Here is an 11,973-nt window from a genome sequence, read left to right as displayed (position 1 = left end):
TGGGCAGCTGAGACCCACTTTTTGAGGGATGTCAGCTCCCCTCCTTGCTCCCTGGATAATGTCCATACTGGCGTTAAGACGAGACTCTGCGGAGACTGGAGTGTCTCTGTTTTGTTTTTGTTTTTCACTTTTATTTTGGAATGGCAAAGTGTGGATGAGGAGAGGATGATGTGATCGTTTAGGGAGAAAAGATCCAAGGGACAGGGCAAGGACACGGCAGAAGCTGTCGCTTCACTGTCTTCTTCCAAAATTCAAATACTCTAGTGGGTGATGTCTGGTTTCTTGGGAAGGCCTCATCTTGGCTGGATCCCTTAGGAGCTAAAAGAAAAGCTGAAAGAAGCATTTCACTATTTCTCCAAAGTCTATACCCAGAGGAATTTCGGCCATGTCACACCAGAGCCTTCTTGCAGAGTGTCACCTGTGTCCACCTGAGCGTATATGAAACACAACTGAAGACTACAGTTCTGGGGTCTCAATCAAGCCAGGGGCAGGTGAATTTGTTTATGAAAGCAGGTGAGACATTTGTGGGGGACCCAAAAAATATTTGAGAGGGCCCCAAGGTTTTACACTAGCAGGTAGGGGCAATAACAAATTATGTTGAGATTACTACTTTACTCTAACAGCATCTGTGTGCCCCCTGGTGAGGTCGATACTAGATAGAGACAAAAGCAGTGACATTTTACACATCTTAAGCTAGTTATAATGGGCTGCTATTGACTGAACGCTGGTGTCCCTCTAAAATTCAGATGCTGAGGCCTAATTCCCAGTGTGACGGTATTTGGAGGTGGGGCCTTGGAGAGGTAATTAGGTGATGAGGATGGAGCCTTCATGCTGGAATTAGTGCCCTTACAGGAAAAGACACGAGAGAGATGATCTCTCTTGGTTAGTGAGGACACAGCAGGAAGGTGGCTGCGTACAAGTCAGGAAGCCGGCCTTCACCAGACCCTGCATCCGCCAGCAGCTTGACCTTGGACTTGCCAGTCTCCAGAACTGTGAGAAATGAATTTCTGTTGTTCAAGCCACCCGGTGTTTTGTTATGGCGGCCCCAATGACTACGACATGAGCACTGACGTAATTTTTATTTGCCAACTCCTGCTGGTCAGAAACAACTGGGAAACTCCCTCACCCACAGTTTCACGGTGTTTGTAAATTCTTTTGTCTTTATTGTAAATACTTCACATTCGAAGAATGATGTTTGCCTCTGGCTCATCTGCTAACCAAGTGCCCAACGCCCTTCTGAATTTATGATTCAGAGCATTCATTTCTCCCCTCTCTGGGTTTGTTATGTGTAAATAAATGATCGTAGAAATGATAAAACAGATGACAAAGTAAAGTATGAAGAGGATGCAGAATTTCACAAATGAAAAGACATAAAAATGTTGCTATTTGATACTGGTGAAAGAGTACAAACTTTCGGTAGTAAAATGAGTAAGTTCTGGAAACTTAATTTACAGCATTGGTGACTATAGTTACTAACGATGTAAGGTATCCTTGAAATCCGCTAAGAGTAGATGGCAAGTGTTTTCACCACACACACACACAATGGTAACTATGTGAGGTGATGGATATGTTAATTGGCTTGATTGTGGTAATCAATTCACAATGTATACATATAACAAAACATCACGTTATACACCTTAAATATCTACAATTTTTATTTGTCAACCACAACTCAATATGGCTGGAAAAAACAAGCAAACAAGAAATTACATATGTCCAAGGCTTTATCTTGCATCATTGGTATACATAAAATTATGGCATACATATGCATACAGTGAATCAATGCAGTCATTAAAAAGATTGAGGAAGTTCTTTATAAACTGAGCTGGGGGCTGGCCCGGTGGCACAGTGGTTAAGTTTGCACATTCGACTTCGGCGGCCCGGGGTTCGCCGGTTCGGATCCCGGGTGCAGACATGGCACCGCTTGGCAAGCCATGCTGTGGCAGACGTCCCACATATAAAGTAGAGGAAGATGGGCACAGATGTTAGCTCAGGGCCAGTCTTCCTCAAAAATAAATAAATAAATAAAATAAAATGGATCCAATAAAGTTTAAAAAAAATAAACTGAGCTGAACAATCTGCAAGATATATTGTTGGGTAAAAAAAAAAAAGTTGCAATCTGGATGGGGCAAGGATTTGGAGGGGCATGTGGGTGTGCAGAAAAATATTATGCAAGTATTTCAGGAAGTGATTGGGCAAGCACTCGGAGGCTAAGGTTAAACCAGGGCTCCTCTTGTTGGCCTGTGGCTCTGCAATTTCGTCCGGGCTCGTCCAATGGCAAGATTTATAAATGGGCTCCACCCTGGTTGCTGCAGCCAGCCAGAGGCGCTAATGCTCGTCTTCACTGGATAAGTTTGTAAATCCAGGATAAAAAGATTAATGTAATATTGACATTGTTATGTCAGGTATGCATTTGTAGGGATCATTGAATGTAATAGATTTTGTCATTACTATGCTACTTTGAGTATGCTTGATCTGACTTTAAGATATGTGAGATTAGAATTATTGGCTTTACTCTATTTTAAAATTTATGAGAGTCACAATAGTTGATTAAGTGTTAGGAAAGAATGTGCTTATTAAATTTGTTAAATTTACTTAGCCATTTGACAAGACGTATTAAGTATAGAGGTATTACGTACTTAACTGTAGTATGAAATGTTCGAGAAAATTTTGTTAGTTATTTAAGAGAAAATAATTTAATCCTTTAATTTATGAGTTAATTTATGAGTTAATTTAAACGTGAATCAAGGAATGTAAAAATGGCTCTTCTTATTTTTGGACAATTGCTATATTTCCAAGAGTAAAAGAAACAAATTAGCAAGCTGAATTTAAACATCTATAAAAACTAAGATTCTTAATTTGTGGCTTCAATAAATTGAATACCAATTTTAAGCCCTGCTACAGAAAGTCTTTCTTTCTGGACACAAAAGCTCTCTGACTTTTAAAAATTCAATTGATCATCCCACTGTGATCTCAGAGACAGAGTAACTTAAGTGCTTGAGATGGAAAAAGCTCAGGGAAAACCTTAATTTAGCTGTCTTTTAAAATCCTTTTCCAGTATCCAAGTTAGCGTGGTCTTCATTGGGTCTTTGTAGTCTTCAGAGTGAAGCGTCTTACGTTCACCTTGGCTCTTTTCCTCCTTGGAGATGCCACTGGAGAGCAGGCAGAAGCACACGATTTAATTTCCCCACCTGACTTACTAAGAGGAATTATCATAAACATCTCTATTTCTTTCCTAACCACTTTACCTCTTTTATTCGCTTTCTAAACTCACTTTTCTCCTTCTGCAACTATTCTAAGAAGAAATTCACTTCTACGGAATTTCTCGAGGTTCATAAAAAGGTATCCGGGAGCGAATTCATGTGGACCAGAACTCCGCAGTAGGGAAACGTGATGTGGGCGGCGTTATGATTTGCAGTTCCTGGATAGATCGTGCTGTTCCTTGTCTTTGTGACTGCACTGTTCTTTGCCGTGTCTTTGTCTAAACTCACTCCTCATTTTTCCAAATCTCATCTTTTCTTGACCAATTTATTTTTCAGGACTTACTCCCCCCACCCCCAACGTTATCGAGACTCATTCATGCTGCTATTAGGTATTTCATTCCATGACTAGATGACATTTTATTTATCCATTCTGCTGTCGAATGGAAATTTCAGGTTGTTTTCAGTCTTTTTATTTATTACAAACAACGCTGTTGTAAATAATCTTATACTTGTCTCCCGGTGTACATGTGCAGGAATTTTGCTCGTGTCTATAAGTATCTAGAAGTGCCACTGATGGGTTAACTTTTATAGATGATGTCGAAGGTTTTTCACTCTCTTTATGGTACCTTTTAATGAACAGAAATTATTTTAATCTAATTTATTTTGTCAATATTTTATGATTTTCATCCTTTGAATTGTGTCTAAGAGTGGCTTCTGTACCGTGAGGTGGTAAAGAGGTTCTCCTATATTTTCTTCTAAAAAGTTTTTGTAGGAAAAAAACCAAGTTTATTTTCAAATGGCTTCAAGCTTATAGATAATTTGAAAGAATAAAAATAGTACAGAGAAGAGCAGTATATCCTATACCCAGATTCCCATATTGTTTACATTTTACCTCTGTTTCCTTTTGCATTCTCTCACTTTTTTTCTCTTTCTCTCTTGAAACACTTAAAGGTAAGGTAAAGAAATCATGATCCCTAAATACTGAAGTGCGTGTTTCCTAAGAATACACACTTTTAAAGTTTTTAAAATTTTGCTTTTAATTTAAATTTTAAATTTAAATCCTTGATTCCTCAAGAACTAACTTTTGAGTAAATTATGAGGTAGAGATCCAATATGGGTTCTTATAGAGGTAACTAAGAGTCCCACACTCTTTGAAAATAGTCCAAGCTTTCCTCCATAATGTTACTTTTAATAAATATCAAATTTTACACGTTTGTGGGTCTAGGTCTGGCCTGTTAGCCTGTCCCATTGGTCTGTTTGTCTATCCTATTAAGATAGACCACACCATCTTAATTACTACAGCACTGTGGTGGGCCCTTCTGTCAGGCTGAGGAAGTCCGCCTACCTTCTTTATCTTCTTCAGGGGTGTTTTGACCACAAGAGGCTCTTTGACCTTTCACATAAATTTTAGAATTAGTGTGTCAACTTCCAAGAAAAATCATTTGGGGATTTTGATTGCAATTTCATTAAATCTACAAATGAACTTTGTAAGAACTGACATCTTTGCAAAATGGAGCCTTCTGATCTATGAAGTTAGTATGTCCCTCCATTTATTTAGGCATTTTTATTTATTTATTTATTTTAAAAGATTTTATCTTTTCCTTTTTCTCCCCAAAGCCCCCTGGTACATAGTTGTATATTCTTTGTTGTGGGTCCTTCTAGTTGTGGCATGTGGGATGCCGCCTCAGCGTGGTTTGATGAGCAGTGCCATGTCCGCGCCCAGGATTCAAACCAGCGAAACACTGGGCCACCTGCAGCGGAGTGTGCGAACTTAACCACTCGGCCACAGGGCCAGCCCCATATTTAGGCATTTTTGAATCTCTTTTAATATACATTTATAGGTTTTGCTTGCAGAAAGGTATTGCATATTCTTTTGGATTTATTCCTAGGTGTATATATTTCTTCATATTGTAAATGGTATCTTTCTAAAATTTAAAACTCAATGTTTGTTATGTTATAGAGAGCACAATTGATTCTTACAAATTGGTGTTATTATCTAGTAACCTTGCTAGAAGCTTAATGTTAATAATTTGTCTGTAAGTTTTTTCATATTTGCTATGCAATCAGATGATCTCCATATAATAATAATGTTGTTTCTTCATTTCCAATCCTCATCTCTTCCTTTTCTTTTCCTTGCTTATCTGCTGCATATTGAATTTCATTGAATGATTTCTCTGGATCTATTAAGATGATCATATTCTCTCCTCCCTTTAATATGTTATGGCAATTATATTAATAAATTTTCTGAGTTTGAACTAACGTTGTATCCCCAGAATAACTTGATCATGCTGTCATACACATTACATAGAATTCAGTCTACCAATATTTTCTTTAGGGTTTTTGCCTCTATTTTCATATCTGAGGTCTTTTTTACCCCTGGGTTTTGAAAAAGAATTACACTAATTTTGTAAAATAATTTAAAGTAATGTTTCCTCTTTTTATGCTTTCTGAAAGAGATTGGTAAAATTGGAAGTATCTATTCCTGAATTTTAGGAGAACTCACCTGCAAAACCATCTAGGTTTGGAGTTTTATTGTGGGAAGATTTTAAACTATTCATTTAATTGTTAATAGTTATCAAACCATTCAGATTTCTATTACTGCTTGAGTCATTTTTGGTAATTTATATTTTTTAGGAGTTTGTCCATTTTATCTAAATTTTCAATTTATTTTAATAAATTTCTTCATAATATTCTTTTTTATATTTATAATCTCTACTACATCTGTGGTTTGGCTCCTTTTTTTCTCAGTCTTAATATTGTTTGTTTATACCTTCTATCTCTTTTCTTGATCAGTTTTGCTAGAAGCTTGTCCATTTATTAATTTTTTTAAAGACCCGACCTTTGGCATCTTGATCCTCTTTATTGTTTTTATTTTTCCTATTTCATTAATTTCTACTCTTGTCTTTATTATTTCCTTTTTCCTTTTCTCTTTGGGTGGATCCTATTGTGTTTTTCATAGTTAAGTTCTTAAATTGAATGTTTAGTTCAGTAATTTTCAATCTTTTTTATATCAGGAATATAATGGTTATATTAATTTATGAAATAAACTTCCTTCTCTATATTGCTTTTTTCCCCTCAACTAGTCTGGAAGTTATGCACTCTATTTCTAGGTTTTTAGTGGCTCCCCTAGAAATTTTATCATGAATATCTCATTAACAATCTAATGTTAATATCTTATCCTTTTGAATAATCCAAGTATGTCCATATGTCTTACCTACAACTACCTCCCAATCCATCTCCATGCTGTTATTGTCAGGTATCTAATTCTGTCTGGTTTTTGTTTTTCCAATCCCTAGAAACTAGACATGATTCTTTCTGTTACTCCTTGATAGTAAAATCATCACCATTTTGGGTCCCAAGTTAATTCTTTCAAGTTCTAAGATGGTCCACTGACTCACACTGGCTTTCATAGCCCTGAAGAGTGTGGACTTTTAGTCTAGGCCTGACTTGGACAATACCACAACCATTTAAAAAATGAAATTCATGAAATCATTGCTATTTCTGAGAACTGTTTACCTCAGACAAATTTCCCCTTGATTGAGATGATCAAACAGTGGCTGCTCACTCCCCCCTTTCCTGTTTTCATATCCTGACACATACTGTGTTTTCTTGCTAATGAAACAACTGGGGGAATTTTCTAGTACTCTTGAAAATCTACTTTTAAAAATAAAATTAATGAAATAGTTCCCCTTTTACTGGGATTCCACTAATTTCCACAAGTTCCCCTTTCCTTTCCCTGCGACTGAAGTCTTGAATCTTTATTGGCAGATGGGTAAGACGTGAGATGTTTGATACAGGAAAACAAAGAGCCTCAGTAAATAGGGAAACGTGGGCTTCACTTGTCAGAGTGCATTCCGTGAGCTTCCTGACTAAACAGTTCAGAAAAGCCCTTTAAGACAGGACTCTCATTGGGTATGCGGCACAAAAGGGGCCATGTAAAAGCTTGAGGGAAGAGAGAATTATGAGTATTCTCTCTAAACAGAAAGCTGTATTTCTGAAACAACCTCTGTAGGGTTAAAGCAATTTAATTCTTTGTCCTGACAGAGCGACTGGAAGTGAAGAACCACTTGATTTCAGACTTGGAATGGGAGCAGGGACTTGACCTCTGGCTGTTCCACTCTTAAACCCATGGCCTGACTCAAATGACCCTCTCAAGGGCTCCCCAGTAAACCACATTAGGCTGTTTCGATTTTGGTCTAGCCCAAAGCTCGCTGAGTGCCAAACTCATAGAAGGGGTGGGGGGAAAAAGCCAATCTCTGACCAGACGAAGTGATAAACCAATCTCACCTGGCAGTTCTGGGAGGCCATCACGGGGCCCCAGCCTGGGGACAGCATGGCTTTGCTGCAAAAGTCCTGGGAGAGCAGACGACAGGACTCTGGAACATGTATTTGCAAAGTTAAGCCACAAAGCCACAATGATGACCTCTGAGGAGAAAAAGAAAACTGGGTGGAGAAAGTTAATACACGGACAAGAAATTCCGTTTGCAAAATCTACACTCAAAATGATCTCTTTGGTTTTTTTAGAACCCATAAAATCAGCTTTTCTAAGATAAACAGTCAACACTGTTCGATAACGGGGACATTTTTTCCATAAATAGGCAACAATAGAAGATTTCTTTTTCTCTCTTTGAGAGTTCTCTGTTCATCAGATCTCCAAATCTCGACCTTTGAACATTAGCAATATTAAGATATTTTGCCTCATCACCAAATGTCTTAAGTTTTACTTTCCATTTCTTGAAAGGGACGCGCTTTACTCAGCCTCTGGTTGCGGTGTCTGTCAGGTGGCAGTTTGGGGCACGTCTATTGTAAACCTTCCCAGAATCCTTTTAGATCTCATCTTTTCTTAAGATTGAGGGCCGCTGGATTGAACACATTTTTCTTTCTCTGTCTCAAATAGAAAATTCCTGTTTAAATTTCCAAATGAATATAAGGTATTCTTTTTGAGAGTAGACATTTTTGCCTTCCTCGTAATCATCAGTTCAAAACCTTGAAGTGTCTCGTGAGAATGCAGACTTTATAATTTTACATTTAAACACATGTCCATGTATGCCCTTCTTTTAAATGATATTAATATGTGTCCAGTGCTGACTATGTGCCGGGCATCGTTGTGTTTTACATATATTAACTCATTGATCCTCACAATAGCCCCATAAATATGCACTGTCATTATTTCCATTTTATGTGTGAGGAAGCCCAGGCACGGAGAGTTTAAGTGAATTGTCTCAAATCACATGGCCTGTGACATAGGACTGCGGCTTCAGATTGGCAGCCTGGCTCAGCTTCCAGTTCATCACGCTCCACTGTGATACCTCTCTGGCCAAGTGTGCTTCGTATTTACCCTGTTTCCCAGGCTCACACACATGTGGAAGCTGCATTAACTCCTAAAAACCACTAGGTTTACTTACTGTGCTAAGTCAAGGCATCCGCGGGTACTGTCTGATTCCTCTGACATGAGGTACCTGGAGTAGTCACACCCATAGAGGCAGAAAGGAGCAGGGTGTCAGGGGTGGGGAGCAGGGAATGCGGAGTTGTTGTTTGATGGCTACAGAGTTTCAGTTCTGCAAAATGAAAGGAGTTCTAGAGATGGATGGTGGTGATGGTGGCATGACAATGTGAATGTACTTAATGCCACTGCACTGTGCCCTTAAAAATGTTTAACATGGTAAATTTTATGTTGTGTGTATTTTACCACCATAAAAAAATGCAAAAAAACACCCCCCCCCCCCCCCGCCCCCAGGATTCTCTTCAACGGGCCAGTGATTCAGCAAACACCGAGTATCCGCTTGTCACCAGGAGCTGCCAGGTAATGGAAAAATTGTGTTCAACATCTTTGAACACTTCCGAAGAAGCTGGGGTTTGACCTGAGAGATATTTCTTATTGGAAAGGAATGTGTGGATCAGATTCTGTCACACACCTTTCACCATTGTGATTCAAGATGGTGCTGTGTGTTGGTGGAAAAGAGACCAGAGCGTTGTCTGGCCAGAAGTCGGAAGACCCGCAGCGGAGCAGCCCGTCCCCACACTGGGAGCACGTGACTTGAGTTGGTTTGTCCTTGGTGGGTGTCCCCAGCTTGGCTCTGGGGATGGTTCTCCCCTCTGGGGGCTCCAGCTCTCGGATGCTTTTGCTTCTGAGCCATGGTCTGTGGCTGCTGTGTTCTCCAGGTGTGTCACAGCTTGGCGGCCTCCCTGGCCTTGCTGGCCAGCCCTGCTGGGGGTTAACCTCCCTTCTGTTCCAGAGAGAAACCATTGGCGTCCAGTGTCGTTCCTCCTTTGTCCATAATCTGAACCAACAGAATATAATCTTGAATGTTCTGCCTTCACCACAATAATATAATAACCACTGCTTTGTCAGGCACTGGGGTACACGCACAACCAGGTTTCATCATCACAGCAACCCCACTGACTCAGGGCCAATATCTCCAATTAACAGATGAGGAAGCTTCCTCCAGTTCCCCCGGGGGAAAATAAGGCCCCAAATACACTGTCTCATAGCAGCCTGTACATTGACCGACGGCCGTTTTCTCAATGTATAGTTACAGATGTGTATGATGTCTTGTAATGGCTGGCTCCTCTGCTAGATGATAGGGTCCTCCCCTGTTTTGTTCTAAAATCACTCTAGCAAGACGGTGCTAGGAATATACGAGGCATTTCGCAAACATTCGTAGAATAAAGAAATGAGTTACATAACTTGTCCAAGGTCACATTGCTCATAAGCCATAGGTTGAAGAATAAGATCCAAATAAAACCTTTCCTTAGGCTCTATGTTTTAAAAATTATATATGCACATATACACACTCACACATACACACACTCTTACATATATGAAATTTAAAAAAAATAGGGCACGAGGAAGAGAAAAGGAAGATCTGCACTCTCCTCAGGGAGGAAGGACCTGGGGGAGGGCCCGAGTCCTTCAGGGATCACCATCCTTCGCTGATGGGCAGATGTCACAGAGGATCAGCGCCAGGACTTGGCTCCAGGCCAGGGCAGCAGAGGCCCTCGGGGCTGGCAGCGCCCCCTCCCAGAGTCAGGGGGAACTGACTCTGATCTCAGAGTCCATCCAGGTCCCCCTGCAGGAAGCTCAGCTCTCCCTCCACTCTGCCTAGCCCGTCAAAGTCGCTGACTCACCCCCCACCCTGTTCACACACTCCCACACGAATACACATACCCTCGCGTTCATACTCACACATTAACACGTACGTGTGACACACACTCCCACACACATCCACACACTCCCACAGACACACACACCAGACTCACTCACCCATATACATATGCCCTCACACTCACACCTAGGCACACACACCACACATGTATACACACACGGTCACACACACTTGCATGTATGTGAGACTGAAAAGCTTATTTACTGTGCTTTCTGAGGCTCCCTAGTGACACTTGGAATTAGATCTAAACTCCATGGTTTGGCATTTGAGGCCTGCCACATGGAATCCCAACATGTTTTTCCAGCCCTTTCTTTCCCCTCACCTCTCTCTCACCTCCATTTGGAGTCCGTGGGGTGACAGCTTGGACTACTCCGGCTGGCAGATGAAAGCCTGACACTGGGGCCCCTCTTTCCTTATCCACGCTATCGAGGCCTTCCATCGCTAGTCCATCCCTGAGGGCTAAGGAACAAGGCCCCTGTTAGAACCCTTCCCATCTTTGCTCAAGCTTTGTTCACTGCTCTAATCCTCCCTGACCTACCTGGTGAAATATGACCCTTCTTCAAAACATAGACAAAGGCCCCATGTTGTGCATTTGTCCCCAATCCCCTCACCCAAGGGAGAACGCCTCCCAAGCCCAACCGTACCACACACCAGCCTTGCATGAAAGTTGCTTGACTTCCTTCATTACGTCTTAAATCCTTGGAGACAGGATGGTTAAGTGCTGCATTTATCTGCATAGTTTCAAAGAGTTTAGCAGGATACTTGCACAATCAGGTGCTCTAAAAACTCATTTACAGTCATGTGTCGCTTAACAACGGGGGTATGTTTGGAGAAATGCATCGTTAGGCGATTTCGTCGTTGTGCGAACATCATAGAGTGTACTTATGCAAACCTAGATGAAATAGCCTACAACACACCTAGGCTGTAAGGTACTAGTCTTACGGGACCACTGTCATACATGGGGTCCATTGTTGACCAAACGTTGTTACGCGGTACATGACTGTACTCCTCTAGCCTCTCAAGGGCTAGTACAATTTTGGGGTCAGTAAATTCATTCATAGTTGTTGAGCTCAATTTATGACATTGTGTGTTGAGATGTCTTTAAGAAAACCATTTAAGTGTAAGTATTATCTGATAGGGATAAAACATTAAGCCAGTAACTCCTGCTTGTGTCCGTTGATGTGAGGATCCCTTCCCTGGGCTGGTCACAGGGGAACAAGATCCCGGGGAGACGGGATGAGCAAGGGTGTCAGGGAAGGGCCAGCTTCTGGGCTCATGGTTCTTGATGGGAAGCAGGAAGAGGCAGCTAGGTCACAAGATAAAAGTGAGAAAGTTCTGGAAAAAGGAATGCACAGAGGGAAAGGGACAGAAAGAAAGAAATAAGGATTTAAAAATCATTGAAAAATTTTGCCTGGACTCAGCATGCCAAGCCAGAGGGTCAGAATTGAATTAAGAGGCTTATGCAAAAGGATTCCCATCACACCATCTCTGTATTTGCTGAGTACAAGTTTTCTCCTTTGAACAGTTCAGTGCAGTGCTGGTTGCTTCTGTGTCCATTATTATTAAGACGAGGCTCCCACATGAATAGCATATCAACTTTATAG

At 40.8% G+C, this 11,973-nt stretch overlaps 1 protein-coding gene across 1 annotated transcript in view; it reads right to left on the bottom strand.

Moving 5' to 3' along the window:
- Positions 1–1,639: 1,639 nt before the first annotated feature.
- UST (uronyl 2-sulfotransferase) overlaps positions 1,640–11,973 on the bottom strand; it is a 348,885-nt gene continuing 338,551 nt past the window's right edge. The window contains exons 8-9 of the mRNA XM_070506895.1: positions 7,491–7,579; positions 1,640–3,152 (exon numbers count right to left, since the gene is read on the bottom strand). Of these exons, the coding sequence (XP_070362996.1) occupies positions 3,120–3,152; positions 7,491–7,579 (122 nt within the window). The 3' untranslated portion in view covers positions 1,640–3,119. The remainder of the gene's footprint in view (positions 3,153–7,490; positions 7,580–11,973) is intronic.

Source organism: Equus asinus, chromosome 1, assembly GCF_041296235.1.
Source record: "Equus asinus isolate D_3611 breed Donkey chromosome 1, EquAss-T2T_v2, whole genome shotgun sequence".
In the NCBI taxonomy this organism is placed as follows: Eukaryota; Metazoa; Chordata; class Mammalia; order Perissodactyla; family Equidae; genus Equus; species Equus asinus.
This window is presented reverse-complemented; position numbering and strand designations above follow the sequence as displayed.